We start from the raw sequence: 17,139 nt of genomic DNA, 5'->3' as shown, positions 1-17,139 counted from the left end.
AGAACTCTCCACCTTGCTGGTATATGAGTTGAAGTGGAGGTCTGTGTCCGTTAGTTATGCAGCCACGAGCCCATCCATCTGGTCCATCAAAAGTCACTCTCATCTCATCAGTCCATAAGACCTTTGAAAAATCTGTGTTCAGATCTTTCTTGGCCCAGTCTTCATGTTTCAAGTTTTGTGTCTTGTTCAGTGGTGATTGAACAACTTCCTTCCTTACCATGGCCTTGCTTCTGAACACTGAACTCCTTGTGCAGTTATGGAATATGACAGCACTGAAAGATATTGGGTACCTGGTCATTTCAGGTTTGATTTTTCTCATTACTTTGGTGGCTAATGTATGTCTTTTTTGTCATCACGTTTTTTTCAACCCTGTTGACTACTTACATCAATATATTTGATGATTTTGTGATGGCACCCCAAAATCTTAGCAATTTCTCTAAGATTTGTACAGGAAAGATTAATATCTTGGTACCGTGTTAGCCAGTAGATAGAAAAATATTTAGAATTGAGAGTCCTCAGTGGTTGATACCTTTTAATGGCTAACTGAAAAGATGGTAACAAATTGTAAGCTTTCGAGACTACTCAGGTCTCTTCATCAGGCACAGACTAAAGCAAATTCTGAAGAATCACATATTTATACAACTGTTTATCACTTATCACTCTCCCATAATGACAGTTATGTGCTGTGTTGTGTATAAATATGTCATTCTTCAGAATTTGCTTTAGTCTGTGCCTGATGAAGAGACCTGAGTAGTCTCAAAAGCTTGCAATTTGTTACCATCTTTTCAGTTAGCCATTAAAAGGTATCAACCACTGAGGACTCTCAATTCTAAATATTTTTCTAAGATTTGTAAGAATTTATGAGCTTTCAGAGTCAGTTAAATCTCTTGTTAAACCCATTTTTCTTGAGGAAAACAAACTGCCTAACACCTTGATAAAGGGTGTTGTATCCTTAGGTCACATCCTCGCTCATTACACAAATATATATCACCTGATCTGTTTCATCCAATAAGCACTCAAGTTTATACAGCTTTGAATTAAAAAAATTGTATAAAAATGATGATCTGGTTAAAATACTAACCTTATAATTGAGCACAAAGTGTAATTAATTATCTGGTTTGGTAAATCCTTAAAATACTATATTAAAGAATTCAGTCAGTAGAGTGATATTTCTTAGGCTACTTTCACACTAGCGTTGTACTCGGCCCATCGCAGTGCGTCGGGCCGACGCTAGCAGTGAATGCGCCGCACAACAGGGGCAGCGGATGCTGTTTTTCCACGCATCCGCTGCCCCATTGTGAGGTGCGGGGAGGTGGGGGCGGAGTTCCGGCCGCGCATGCGCGGTCGGAAATGGTGGACCATCGGCACAAAAAACATTACATGTAACGTTTTTTGCTGCCGGCGGTCCGCCAAAACACGATGCAACCGTCGCACGACAGTTGCAACGTGTGTGCATACGTCGCAATGCGTCGCCAATGTAAATCTATGGGGAAAAAACGCATCCTGCAGACAACTTTGCAGGACGCGTTTTTTTTCGCCAAAACGACACATTGCGATGTATGCAAAAAAAGCTTAGTCATTCATCATTTAAATGGGGTTTTACATTTTCAGAAAAGTGGACCCCAAATGCTTCCTCTAATGTAAAATCACAAAATAAGGCAGTACTCCACCTCCCCTTCTCCAGCTACATGATATTGCTTTGGTTTCTATGTATTGACTGCAGTGGTATGTCATGTTGACATACACATCACAGCTGCAGCCAATCACTGAGCTCAGTAGCTGGCACCATGTAAGCTATAGAGCCAGCACTGGACCCAATGAGGGTGAATACTATCAAAACTTGTTATTTTACATTACATGAAAAGTCTGGGTTCCACTTTTCAAAATGAGGAAAACCCTTTTAGCCACAACATAGACAACACATTGATTTCCATAGGATCAATGTAATTCTTAATAAACCCTCTGGCTGTGCTGAAAATTGAAGACTTGTTGCCACAATACCCCACACAGATTACAGCTGCCCAATCGGTTGGAGAACCTCTGAGGGTTTATTGATAAAAGTTTACATTTCGTTGGAAGAAAACTGGAAAACTGAACAACTTAATTAAAAGGTATCCCAATTATGAAGACATTTCTAAAACCAACTAGTTTTCATAGTGCTAATACAGTACATACTGCACATTACCATCGTGTGTGACATGAATATACACAGGGAATTAAATACCTTTAGATTGCTGTCCCAGTTCTGTGATCCACTGAAGGTTACAGTCACAGGACCAAGGATTTCCATGAAGATAAAGTCCATCCAATTCATTTAAGTACAAGAACATCTCTTTAGGCAATGATGATAACTGGTTATCTGACAGGTTAATAACTTTTATAGATGATGTTTTAAACATCTGTATGAAGCGTAAAGTGACAAAAGTATCCATATGCAGCTGCCGTAGTTCATTTCCTTCTAAGTGCACCAATTTCAGGGATGTGAGGCCATAGAATGATTCTGGGGACAGGAATTCCAGTTTATTGTGATCCATATGTAACCTGACCAGACTCTTCAGACTGCGGAATGTATTCTTATGGAGTGTTTTCACTTTATTGTAACTCATTTTCAATACCTAAAGAATGTAAAATTGAAAATTTACATTAGATCAATTAAATTAACAAATTGAATACCTGGTGTAGTTATTAGTAGTTGCAATGACTTATGGATGTTAATCCTTTCCTACACAACAGGGAAAAAGTAAACTAAAAGTTAATTTAACAAAAACCTCATACATGCTGCCCAAATCACGGGCACGATGAATTAGAGCCTGGCTTCACAACTCCGGTGCCACCGATAGCAAAGGATTTGCCAATAAATGTGAGCAGCACTGAGGAAAGCTGGCCATGGGTGGTGCCAGACTAGTTTTATCTCCATCTAGGTCTCTTAATTTTTGCCAGAGCTGTATTTTCTCTCAAACGCCAGAGCATTTCGGTGGAAAAATATTCATGGCTGCAGTCAGGCTCAGATTCATGCTGCTCATAGTTTGGGCAACAGGAATCAGGTGACAGACTCCCTATAAAGCAAAACTAATAGAGTTTTATACAAGTACATGGCTGGAGAGAGTGGTGCACGACATTGGGATTCAACAAGCACCAAAGATGGTGAGCCTGTGATATATTGCATCCCATCATGCAGTGCACTAAGCAAAAGACATTAGAGCTGATTCGTCAATGTAGAATAAATGCCTTACACTTTTGTGGTATACATTATCATGAGTTTTCTGCAACTACTGTATAAGTTGATATATTGGGGCCCAAGTAGCATTCTAGATTAATCATATCTCTTGTTAAACCCTGCACCTTCTGCCCCAACGGAATATTGGAAACAAAAACATCAGAATTTGATTGTGAATTGATCCCATAAATCTGCAAATGGTTTATGGCTAGTGTTGAGCGATACCTTCCGATATTCGAAAGTATCGGTATCGGATTGGATCGGCCGATACCGGCAAAATATCGGATCTCGCCGATACCGATACCCGATACCAATACAAGTCAATGGGACACAAATATCGGAAGGTATCCTGGATGGTTCCCAGGGTCTGAAGGAGAAGAAACTCTCCTTCAGGCCCTGGGATCCATATTCATGTAAAAAATAAAGAATAAAAATAAAAAATATGGATATACTCACCCGTCCGTCGGACCCTGGACCTTAGCGGTGTAACCGGCAGCCTCCGTTCCTAAGAATGCAGAGTGAAGGACCTTCGATGACGTCGCGGCTTGTGATTGGTCACATGACCGCTCATGTGACCGCTCACGCGACCAATCACAAGCCGCGACGTCATCGCAGGTCCTACACTCACTGCATTGTTACACCGTTAAGGTCCAGGGTCCGCCGGACGGGTGAGTATATCCATATTTTTTATTTTTATTCTTTATTCTTTACATGAATATGGATCCCAGGGCCTGAAGGAGAGTCTCCTCTCCTCCAGACCCTGGGAACCATACACTGGGAACTTCCGATTCCGATTTCCGATATCACAAAAATATCGGAACTCGGTATCGGAATTCCGATACAGCAAATATCGGCCGATACCCGATACTTGCGGTATCGGAATGCTCAACAAAACACTATTTATGGCCAATTTACTATGCTTTTTAGGACACTTGCTACAGCTACCTTCACACATTTAAAAATGTTTTTATAAGGAAAAATGGCTAACAGTAGTTATAAATAAAGCCAGATTATTAAAGATGTGCAGCAATTATTTGGGGCCAAAGGAGAAAAATGTTTTAACCTGCTTAGCGAGTTGCAGCAATTATATTATTCAATGTGTTCTATTTTGATAAACTTGGTGTCTTTCTTTTTACTCACCCTACATTTTTGATAAATCTCACGATTAGATGAATTGCTATGCACACCGGGAATATTTTTCTCTGTGACAGCTGTCACTCAAATATCTATGAGAAAAATGAATGAGACATACTACTGTAAAATATTCAATAATGCTATATTCCTTTGTGCAATAAAGCTGAAGCTTGTCACAAAGGCTCATATGTGTGTGATGGAATAACGCACTATTGAATATTCCATGAGTGATGATCTAGTTCCTTATTCTTAAATGGGAATGTAATTATTGATCCTCGGTGTGTCAGCAGAGTCTTTTAATCTACAAATGTTTGTGTCATTTTAGAAGATGTGTCCATCCTCATCGTTCCTCCTGGCTCAACATAAACACGTGGACAAAATAGTTGGTACCTTTCTGATGCAGTAAGAAAAACACAATCGTCACTGAAATAACTCGAAACTGACAAAAGTAAATTTCAATTTACATTTACTAAAGATCAACTAATTAAAATAAGCCATTGCATTTGAATTGTGGTTGAAAAAAAAACAGTAATGAAAATGCCCTAGACAAAATTGATGGTACCACACTGAGCTAAGGAGAAAGTTGTCTCAGGAGAATAGAAAGAAAATTATTGCCAAACATGTCAAAGGCTATAAGATTATCAGCAGGCTGCTTGATTGCTTGATGTTCCTGTTACTACACCTGCACATATTATTCAGAAGTTTAAAGTCTATGGAACTGTAGACAACCTCCCTAGAAGTGGCCACAAAAGGGAAAATTGATGAAAAATTAAAGAGACAAAATACAAATGGAAACAAAAGAGCCCAAAACAACTTCTAATGACATTAGTGATAAACTCCATAGTCAAGGAGCAACAGTGTCAGATCGCACCATCTGTCACTGTCTTGTCAAAAGTGCCTACTGCTGATTACAAAGAACTACTGATAGGGAATTTAGATTGTGTGCCCCACTGGGGACAGCGATGATAATGTCTGTAAATCGCTATGAAATATGATAGTGCTATATAAGCAAAGCATAATAAATAATAAAAGTGGACTTCATGAAGGCAACCAAGGAGGAGACCACTATTAAAAGCAAATCATAAAAAAGGGACTTGAATTTGCTGGAGAATATTGACAAGCCACAAAACTTCTGGGAGAAAGTTCTTTGGGCAGATATAAAACTAGAGCTTTTTGGCAAGACACATAAATAATAATAAAGAAAATAATAATGTACCTATTGTGAGCCATGGAAAAAGCTCTGTTATGTTTTGGGGCTGTTTTGCAACATCTTGCAAAACTAAGGACAAAGCATTGCATTATTCTGAAGTGGCTTCTATGAGACCCAAAGTAAATCCTACTAAACATTTCTGGAAAAAGCTGAAACATGCAGTCTGGAAAAGGTACCTTCACAACTGAGACAGCTGGAGAAGTTTGCTCACGAGGACTGGGCCAAAATACTTGTGGACAGGTGCACAAGTCTTATTGGGAGTTACAGAAATTGTTTGCAGTGCTTGCCTCAAAAGGTTGTGCAGCAAAACATCAAGTAAAGAGTATCATTATTTTGCCTCAAAAGGTTGTGCAGCAAAACATCAAGTAAAGGGTATCATTATTTTTGTCCAGGCCATTTTCATTAGTTTCTTTCTTTTTTTTTTTTGAAACGAAAATTCAGTAGCACAGTCTGATTTCCATTAGATAATATTCAGTCAATTTTAATTAAAAGTTACTTTTGACTTTTGTCAGTTTCAACTTATTTCAATGACCATTGTGGGTTTTTCTTACTTTACCAGAAGGGTACCGACAATTTTGTCCATCTGTGTATACTGAGATGAATAGCCATAGATTACCAATTTTGGGAAAGAAACACAATTTTGTGATAATTTTTGCAGGAGTTGTTTGTGCTAGGTGGGCACTTAGCAGTTGTGATGTGAACTGCGTCCTGTAAAAGATTTTGTCATCAAGTCCCAATAATCTATAGAATTTGTATAATGACATTTTTGTGGGCACATCTGTAATGACCAGTGGTGTATTTTGCAAGTTTGGAAAAATACTAGAATACAAGGAGGAAGACGATGGAAACTCACGAGAAAACAAAACCATAATACGTACTTGCTGTCTTTCTCATCATATGTACTGGCCAGTCCTATCTTTAGCATTGTATATGACAGTTCATACCTGTAATGAGGATAAGTCTTGGAAAGCATGTTCATGGATTGTATGGATTTCATTACTATGTAACATCAGAAGTTCTAAATTCTTCAAGCCAGTAAAGTCGTTCTCTGTCAATTTGCTCAGGCTGTTGTACCTGTTATCATGTAGGAGAGTATATAGAACATTGCTCAGAATATTATCTATACAAAAGATACTGTACATGAAATACTGTACTAATATTCTGGAATATGCATTGTGTGTCTGTCTGGAGTATGAGGTAATTTATGCAGGATGCCTTTGAGAGGTCTCTTGCTTAGAAAATAACTTTTCGTTTTTCTTGGAAATCCCATACACTACATTCTCTCTTACAAGTATTTATTTCACTGGATTCTTGCCACTGTTTTTACGACTTTACAATGTCTAAGCCTGGGGTGCCATGATATTTTTACATACTAAAGATCTACAGCCAGAAGACAATAAATGTACATATGGAGGCTTGAATAATAATGCACATTTAGTTCAATCAATTTCAATCAATAGATTTCTGTTTTAGTACTATTTTAGGGTTCATTCATACATCAGTTTTTCACATACAGTGGGGAAAAAAGTATTTAGTCAGCAACCAACTGTGCAGGTTCTCCCACTTAAAAAGATGAGAGAGGTCTGTAATTGACACCATAGGTAGACCACAACGATGAGAGTCAAAATGAGAAAACAAATCCAGAAAATCACCTTGTCTGATTTGGCAAAATTTATTTTGCAAATCATGGTGAAAAATAAGTATTTCGTCATTAACAAAAGTTCATCTCAATATTTTGTTATATATCCTTTGTTGGCAATAACAGAGGTCAAACGTTTTCTGTAAGTCTTCACAAGGTTGACACACACTGTTGGTGGTATGTTGGCCCATTCCTCCATGCAGATCTCCTCTAGAGCAGTGATGTTTTAAGCCTGTCGCAGGGCAACATGGCCTTTCAACTCCCTCCAAAGGTTTACTATGGGGTTGAGATCTAGATGCTGGCTAAGCCACTCCAGGACCTTCATACGCTTCTTACAAAGCCACTCCTGTTATGACCTGGTGGTTAAGAGGCCACACTGATATGACCTGGTGGCTAAAACGCAACATGGGACGAGCTCTGAGAAGGTGGTATCTCTACTGACCGCAGTCCCTAATCCTAACAACAACACTAGTAATAGCCGTGGGATGTTCCTAACTCTCCCTAGACACCTCTTCACAGCCTAAGAACTAACTACCCCTAAAGAAGGAAATAGAAAGCTATCTTGCCTCAGAGAAAACCCCAAAAGGAAAGATAGCCCCCCACAAATATTGGCTGTGAGTGAAGAGGGAAATGACGTACACAGAAATGAAATCAGTTTTCAGCAAAGGAGGCCAATACTAAACTTGATAGACAGAGAGAAAAGGATACTGTGCGGTCAGTATTAAAAACTACAAAATCCACGCAGAGTTTACAAAAATGAACTCCACACCAACTCACGGTGTGGAGGGGCAAATCTGCTTTCCCAGAGCTTCCAGCTAGCCTGAATATGACATAGTGACAAGCTGGACAAAAAGAGACAATTTGCAAAGCAAAGTGTCCAAACAAATGGACAAACAAGGACTAGCAAAAACTTATCTTTTGCTGACAAGGACAGGCCATATGAGAAATCCAAGGAGAGAACCAAATCCAAGCCAAGGACATTGACAGCTGGCATGAACTAAAGCCCAGAGCAGGTTTAAATAACAACCCAGGCAAGGCGATTAGTTAAGGCAGCTTCCACAGCTACACAAAGGAGCAGCAGTTCCACTCGAAACCACCAGAGGGAGCCCAAGGGCAGAACTCACAAAAATACCATTAGCAACCACAGGAGGGAGCTCCAGAACGGAATTCACAACAGAACCCCCCCCCCCCCCTTGAGGAGGGGTCACCGAACCCTCACCAGAGCTCCCAGGCCGATCAGGACGAGCCAAATGGAAAGCACGAACCAAATCGGCAGCATGAACATCAGAGGCCACAACCCAAGAATTATCCTCCTGGCCATAACCCTTCCACTTGACCAGATACTGAAGCTTCCGCCTCGAAAAACGAGAATCCAAAATCTTCTCCACCACATATTCCAATTCCCCCTCAACCAACACCAGAGCAGGAGGATCAACGGAGGGAACCATAGGTACCACATATCTTCGCAACAAGGATCTATGGAACACATTATGAATGGAAAAGGAAGCTGGAAGGGCCAAACAAAAAGACACCGGATTAATAATTTCAGAAATCTTATAAGGCCCAATAAAGCGAGGCTTGAACTTAGGGGAAGAAACCTTCATAGGAACATGACGGGAAGACAACCAGACCAAATCCCCAACACGAAGCCGGGGACCAACACACCGACGACGGTTAGCAAAACGTTGAGCCTTTTCCTGAGACAACGTCAAATTGTCCACCACATGAGTCCAAATTTGCTGCAACCTGTCCACCACAGAATCCACACCAGGACAGTCAGAAGGCTCAAGCTGCCCTGAAGAAAAACGAGGATGAAAACCAAAATTACAAAAGAAAGGCGAAACCAAAGTAGCCGAACTAGCCCGATTATTAAGGGCAAACTCGGCCAACGGCAAAAAGGTCACCCAATCATCCTGATCAGCAGACATGAAGCATCTCAAATAGGTTTCCAAGGTCTGATTGGTTCGCTCCGTTTGGCCATTTGTCTGAGGATGGAATTCTGTTGAAAAAGACAAATCAATGCCCATTCTAGCACAAAAGGACCGCCAAAACCTGGAAACGAACTGGGAACCTCTGTCAGACACAATATTCTCCGGAATACCATGCAAACGAACCACATGCTGAAAAAATAATGGAACTAAATCAGAGGAGGAAGGTAACTTAGGCAACGGTACCAAATGGACCATCTTAGAAAACCGGTCACAAACCACCCAGATGACAGACATCTTCTGAGAAACAGGAAGATCAGAAATAAAATCCATGGAAATATGCGTCCAGGGCCTCTCAGGAATAGGCAAAGGCAAAAGCAACCCACTGGCATGGGAACAGCAAGGCTTAGCCCGAGCACAGGTCCCACAGGACTGCACAAACGAACGCACATCCCGCGACAAGGAAGGCCACCAAAAGGACCTAGCCACCAAATCTCTGGTACCGAAAATCCCAGGGTGACCAGCCGACACCGAACAATGAACCTCAGAAATTACCCTGCTAGTCCATCTATCAGGAACAAACAGTTTCCCCACAGGACAGCGGTCAGGTTTATCAGCCTGAAACTCCTGAAGTACCCACCGCAAATTAGGGGAGATGGCAGAAAGAATCACCCCCTCCTTGAGGATCCCAGCCGGCTCAAGAACTCCCGGAGAATCAGGCAAAAAACTCCTAGAAAGGGCATCAGCCTTCACATTCTTAGATCCCGGAATATACGAGACCACAAAATCAAAACGTGAGAAAAAAAGAGACAACCGAGCCTGTCTAGGATTCAACCGCTTAGCAGACTCGAGGTAAATCAGATTCTTATGATCAGTCAAGACCACCACGCGATGCTTGGCTCCCTCAAGCCAATGTCGCCACTCCTCAAATGCCCACTTCATAGCCAACAACTCCCGATTGCTGACATCATAATTACGCTCAGCAGGCAAAAACTTTCTGGAGAAGAAAGCACACGGTTTCATCAAAGAGCCATCAGAATTTCTCTGAGACAAAACGGCCCCTGCCCCAATCTCAGAAGCATCAACCTCAACCTGAAAAGGGAGAGAAACATCTGGCTGACGCAACACAGGGGCAGAAGTAAAACGACGTTTAAGCTCCTGAAAGGCCTCAACAGCTGCAGAGGACCAATTCATCACATCAGCGCCCTTCCTCGTCAAATCAGTCAGAGGCTTCACCACACTAGAAAAATTAGCAATAAAGCGGCGATAAAAATTGGCAAAGCCCAAAAATTTCTGAAGGCTCTTTACAGATGTAGGGTGAGTCCAATCATGAATGGCCTGGACTTTTACAGGGTCCATTTCAATAGCCGAGGGAGAAAAAATGAAACCCAAAAAAGAAACCTTCTGAACCCCAAAGAGGCACTTAGACCCCTTCACAAACAACGCATTAGCACGAAGGACCTGAAATACCATCCTAACCTGCCTTACATGAGACTCCCAATCATCGGAGAAAACCAAAATATCGTCCAAATACACAATCATGAATTTATCCAGATAATTCCCGAAGATATCATGCGTAAAGGACTGAAATACCGATGGAGCATTAGAAAGCCCGAATGGCATCACAAGATATTCAAAATGGCCTTCGGGCGTATTAAATGCTGTTTTCCATTCATCACCTTGTTTAATACGCACGAGATTATACGCCCCTCGAAGGTCGATTTTAGTAAACCAACTGGCACCCTTAATCCGAGCAAACAAATCAGAAAGTAAAGGTAAAGGGTACTGGAACTTGACAGTGATCTTATTGAGAAGGCGATAATCTATACAGGGTCTCAAGGAGCCATCCTTCTTGGCAACAAAAAAAAATCCCGCTCCCAACGGTGACGAAGACGGGCGAATATGCCCCTTCTCCAAGGACTCCTTTACATAACTCCGCATAGCGGCATGCTCTGGCACAGACAGATTGAAAAGTCGGCCCTTAGGGAACTTACAGCCAGGAATCAAATTAATGGCACAATAGCAGTCCCTATGAGGAGGCAGGGAACTGGACTTGGGCTCATCAAATATATCCTGGAAATTCGACAAAAACTCAGGAACTTAAGAAGAAGGGGATGAGGAAATGGACATCAAAGGAATATCACTATGTATCCCCTGACAACCCCAACCAGTTACAGACATAGATCTCCAATCCAGCACTGGATTATGTACCTGTAACCATGGAAAACCCAGCACAACAACATCATGCAAATTATGCAACACCAAAAAGCAAATATTTTCCTGATGTGCTGGAGCCATGTACATGGTTAACTGTGTCCAGTACTGAGGTTTATTCTTGGCCAATGGCGTAGCATCAATCCCCCTTAAGGGAATAGGACTCTGCAAAGGCTCCAAGGAAAAACCACAGCGCTTGGCAAATTCTAAGTCCATTAAGTTCAGGGCAGCGCCAGAGTCCACAAATGCCATAACAGAAAAGGACGACAATAAGCAAATCAGGGTAACAGACAAGAGAAATTTAGGCTGTACAGTACTAATAGTAACAGACCTAGGGACCCTCTTAGTACGCTTAGGGCAATCAGAAATAGCATGAGCAGAATCACCACAGTAAAAACACAGGCCATTCTGACGTCTGAATTTCTGCCTTTCTGCTCTAGTCAAAATCCTATCACATTGCATAGGCTCAGGACTCTGCTCAGAGGACACTGCCATATGGTGCACAACCTTGCTCTCGCGCAAGCGCCGATCAATCTGAATGGCCAAAGACATTGACTCATTCAGACCAGCAGGCGTAGGAAACCCCATCATAACATCTTTAAGGGCTTCAGAAAGACCCTTTCTAAAAATCGCTGCCAGGGCATACTCATTCCATTTTGTGAGCACAGACCACTTTCTAAATTTCTGGCAGTATACTTCTGCTGCTTCCTGACCCTGACACAGAGCCAGCAAAGTTTTTCTGCCTGATCCACAGAATTAGGCTCGTCATACAGCAATCCGAGCGCTTGAAAAAATGCGTCAATATTAAGCAATGCAGGATTTCCTGGCTCAAGGGAGAATGCCCAGCCCTGGAGGTCGCCACGCAGCAAAGAAATAACAATCTTCACCTGCTGAATGGGGTCACCAGAGGAACGGGGTCTCAGAGCAAAAAACAATCTGCAATTATTTTTAAAATTCTATTTTCCCCAGAAAACAAATCAGGAATAGGAATTCTAGGCTCTAATACCGGAGTCTGGACAACATAATCTTGGATACGCTGTACCCTTGCAGCGAGATGATCCACGCGCAAGGACAGACCCTGAACCTCCATATCAGCACCAAAATCCTGAACCACCCAGAGATTAAGGGGAAAAAAAAGACAAAACAAGCTGCAAAGGAAAAAAAAATGGCTCAGAACTTTTTTTTCCCTCTTTTGAGATGCATTTAACACATTGTGGGCCAGCTGTACTGTTATGACCTGGTGGTTAAGAGGCCACACTGATATGACCTGGTGGCTAAAACGCAACATGGGACGAGCTCTGAGAAGGTGGTATCTCTACTGACCGCAGTCCCTAATCCTAACAACAACACTAGTAATAGCCGTGGGATGTTCCTAACTCTCCCTAGACACCTCTTCACAGCCTAAGAACTAACTACCCCTAAAGAAGGAAATAGAAAGCTATCTTGCCTCAGAGAAAACCCCAAAAGGAAAGATAGCCCCCCACAAATATTGGCTGTGAGTGAAGAGGGAAATGACGTACACAGAAATGAAATCAGTTTTCAGCAAAGGAGGCCAATACTAAACTTGATAGACAGAGAGAAAAGGATACTGTGCGGTCAGTATTAAAAACTACAAAATCCACGCAGAGTTTACAAAAATGAACTCCACACCGACTCACGGTGTGGAGGGGCAAATCTGCTTTCCCAGAGCTTCCAGCTAGCCTGAATATGACATAGTGACAAGCTGGACAAAAAGAGACAATTTGCAAAGCAAAGTGTCCAAACAAATGGACAAACAAGGACTAGCAAAAACTTATCTTTTGCTGACAAGGACAGGCCATATGAGAAATCCAAGGAGAGAACCAAATCCAAGCCAAGGACATTGACAGCTGGCATGAACTAAAGCCCAGAGCAGGTTTAAATAACAACTCAGGCAAGGCGATTAGTGAAGGCAGCTGCCACAGCTACCCAAAGGAGCAGCAGTTCCACTCGAAACCACCAGAGGGAGCCCAAGGGCAGAACTCACAAAAATACCATTAGCAACCACAGGAGGGAGCTCCAGAACAGAATTCACAACACACTCCTTTGTTGCCCTGGCAGTGTGCTTGGGATCATTATCATGCTGAAAGACCCATGTTTCATCTTCAATGCCCTTGCTGATGGAAGGAGGCTTGCACTCAAAATCTCACGATACGTGGCCCCATTCATTCTTTCTTGTACACAGATCAGTCTGTTGTGAATTCCGCTCTTGGGCTCCCTCCGGTGGTTGTAAGTGGCACTTTTGTGAGTTCTGCTCTTGGGCTCCCTCCGGTGGTTTTAAGTGGAACGGCTGCTCCTTGGATTTAGCAGTTAGCAGCTGCTTCCACTGATCGTCTATTCTGGCTCGGCTATTTAAGCCTGGCTCTATCCTTCAGCCAGTGCCAGTTGTCAATGGTTCCTGGTTGGATTCACATCTCTGCTTGGATTTCCCTGATGTTCTGACCAGTTCAGCAAAGATAAGTCCTTGTTTTGTTCTTTTGCAGTCCACATTTTGTGGACTTTATCGTTCAGCACTTTCTATGTTTTTTCTTGTCCAGCTTGTCAGTATGGATTTATTCAGTTAAGCTGGAAGCTCTGGGAAGCAGATTTACCCTCCACACCTTTAGTCAGGTGTGGAGATTTTTGTAAACTCTGTGGTGGATTTTTCTAGTTTTTTAATACTGACCGCACAGTATTCTGTCCTATTCTATCTATCTAGCTAGAGTGGCCTCCTTTGCTTCATCCTGGTTTCATTCTGCGTATGTCATTTCCCTCTCCACTCACAGTCAATATTTGTGGGGGGGGCTGTCTATCCTTTGGGGATTTTCTCTGAGGCAAGATAGCTTTCCTGTTTCTATCTTTAGGGGTAGTTAGTCCTCCAGCTGTGACGAGGTGTCTAGGGAGTGACAGGAACATCCCACGGCTACTTCTAGTGTTGTGTTAAGATCAGGAACTGCGGTCAGTACAGGTACCACCTCCTCCAGAGCTCGTCCCATGTTGCTCCTAAACCACCAGTTTTTAACAGTACAACTGGCCAAAAATGAATTAAATGCATCTCAAAAGAGGGGAAAAAAAAGTTCTGAGCCATTTTTTTTCTGCAGTCTGTTTTGTCTTTTTTTCCTCTTAATCTCTGGGTGGTTCAGGATTTTGGCACTGGCATGGATGTTCAGGGTTTGTTTTCTCGTGTGGATCAACTTGCTGTAAGAGTACAGAGTAACCAAGATTATGTTGTCCAGACTCCGGCTCTAGAGCCTAAAATTCCTACTCCTGATTTGTTTTTTGGGGATAGATCCAAGTTTTTGAACTTTAAAAATAACTGCAAATTGTTTTTTGCTTTGAAACCCCGTTCCTCTGGTGATCCTATTCAGCAGGTTAAAATTGTCATCTCTCTGCTGCGTGGTGACCCTCAGGACTGGGCATTCTCCCTTGAATCAGGAGATCCGGCATTGCTGAATGTAGACGCATTTTTTCAAGCGCTCGGATTATTGTGTGACGAACCTAATTCTGTGGATCATGCAGAAAAAACCCTGTTGACCCTGTGTCAGGGTGAGGAAGCGGCAGAATTATACTGCCAGAAATTTAGAAAATGGTCTGTGCTCACTAAATGGAATGAGGATGCTCTGGCAGCAATTTTCAGAAAGGGTCTTTCTGAAGCCCTTAAAGATGTTATGGTGGGGTTCCCCATGCCTGCTGGTTTGAGCGAATCTATGTCTCTAGCCATTCAGATTGATCGGCGTCTGCGCGAGCGCAAAGCTGTGCACTATATGGCAGTGTCCTCTGAGCGGAGTCCTGAGCCTATGCAATGTGATAGGATTTTGACTAGAGCAGAATGGCAGGGATTCAGACATCAGAATAGGCTGTGTTTTTACTGTGGTGATTCTGCTCATGTTATTTCTGATTGCCCTAAGCGTACTAAGAGGGTCGCTAGGTCTGTTACCATCAGTACTGTACAGCCTAAATTTCTCTTATCTGTGACCCTGATTTGCTCATTATCGTCCTTTTCTGTCATGGCATTTGTGGATTCAGGCGCTGCCCTGAACTTGATCTTGGAATTCGCCAGGCGCTGTGGTTTTTCCTTACAGCCTTTGCAAAGCCCTATTCCTTTGAGGGGCATTGATGCTACACTGTTGGCCAAGGATAAACCTCAGTATTGGACGCAGCTGACCATGTGCATGGCTCCAGCACATCAGGAAGATTGCCGTTTTCTGGTGTTGCATAACCTGCATGATGTTGTTGTACTGGGTTTTCCATGGTTACAGGAACATAATCCAGTGCTGGATTGGAAATCTATGTCTGTGACTAGTTGGGGTTGTCAAGGGGTACATAGTGACATTCCTTTGATGTCAATTTCCTCTTCCCCCTCTTCTGAAGTCCCTGAGTTTTTGTCGGATTTCCAGGATGTATTTGATGAGCCCAAGTCCAGTTCCCTTCCTCCACATAGGGACTGTGATTGTGCTATTAACTTGATTCCTGGCTGTAAGTTTCCTAAGGGCTGACTTTTCAATCTGTCTGTGCCAGAGCATGCCGCCATGCGGAGTTATGTTAAGGAGTCTTTGGAGAAGGGGCATATTCGGCCGTCTTTGTCACCATTGGGAGCGGGATTCTTTTTTGTTGCCAAGAAGGATGGCTCCTTGAGACCCTGTATAGATTATCGTCTTCTTAATAAGATCACGGTCAAATTCCAATACCCTTTACCTTTGCTTTCTGATTTGTTTGCTCGGATTAAGGGGGCTAGTTGGTTTACTAAGATTGACCTTCGAGGGGCATATAATCTTGTTCGTATTAAACAGGGTGACGAATGGAAAACTGCATTTCATACGCCCGAAGGCCATTTTGAATACCTTGTGATGCCTTTCGGGCTTTCTAATGCTCCTTCTGTATTTCAGTCCTTCGTGCATGATATTTTCCGCAATTATCTTGATAAATTCATGATTGTGTATTTGGATGATATTTAGATTTTTTCCGATGATTGGGAGTCTCATGTGAAGCAGGTCAGGATGGTATTCCAGATTCTTCGTGATAATGCTTTATTTTTGAAGGGGTCTAAGAATGTTAAGGCTGATGCCCTCTCTAGGAGTTTTTTGCCTGATTCTCCTGGAGTCCTTGAGCCGGTTGGCATTCTTAAGGAAGGGGTGATTCTTTCTGCCATCTCCCCTGATTTACGGCGGGTGCTTCAGGAATTTCAGGCTGATAAACCTGACCGCTGTCCAGTGGGGAAGCTGTTTGTTCCTGATAGATGGACAAGTAAGGTAATTTCTGAGGTTCATTGTTCGGTGTTGGCTGGTCATCCTGGAATTTTTGGTACCAGAGATTTGGTTGCTAGGTCCTTTTGGTGGCCTTCCTTGTCGCGGGATGTGCATTCTTTTGTGCAGTCCTGTGGGACTTGTGCCCGTGCCAAGCCTTGCTGTTCCCACGCTAGTGGGTTGCTTTTACCTTTGCCGGTCCCTGAGAGGCCCTGGACGCATATTTCCATGGATTTTATTTCGGATCTTCCTGTTTCCCAGAAGATGTCTGTTATCTGGGTGGTTTGTGACCGGTTCTCTAAAATGGTTCATTTGGTACCTTTGCCTAAATTGCCTTCCTCCTCTGATTTGGTTCCATTGTTTTTTCAGCATGTGGTTCGTTTGCATGGCATTCCGGAGAATATTGTGTCTGACAGAGGTTCCCAGTTTGTTTCTAGGTTTTGGTGGGCCTTTTGTGCTAGGATGGGCATTGATTTGTCTTTTTCTTCGGCGTTTCATCCTCAGACAAATGGCCAAACTGAGAGAACTAATCAGACCTTGGAAACCTATGTGAGATG

General features: G+C 42.5%; 1 protein-coding gene across 1 annotated transcript in view; it reads right to left on the bottom strand.

The window, feature by feature from the left end:
- Positions 1-17,139, bottom strand: part of IGSF10 (immunoglobulin superfamily member 10) — a 106,364-nt gene that overhangs the window by 31,523 nt on the left and 57,702 nt on the right. The window contains exons 3-4 of the mRNA XM_077290751.1: positions 6,506-6,635; positions 2,225-2,615 (exon numbers count right to left, since the gene is read on the bottom strand). Of these exons, the coding sequence (XP_077146866.1) occupies positions 2,225-2,615; positions 6,506-6,635 (521 nt within the window). The remainder of the gene's footprint in view (positions 1-2,224; positions 2,616-6,505; positions 6,636-17,139) is intronic.

Source organism: Ranitomeya variabilis, chromosome 2, assembly GCF_051348905.1.
Source record: "Ranitomeya variabilis isolate aRanVar5 chromosome 2, aRanVar5.hap1, whole genome shotgun sequence".
NCBI lineage: Eukaryota > Metazoa > Chordata > Amphibia > Anura > Dendrobatidae > Ranitomeya > Ranitomeya variabilis.
The sequence above is the reverse complement of the archived record's forward strand: the minus strand, read 5'-3'. Positions and strand labels throughout refer to the sequence as shown.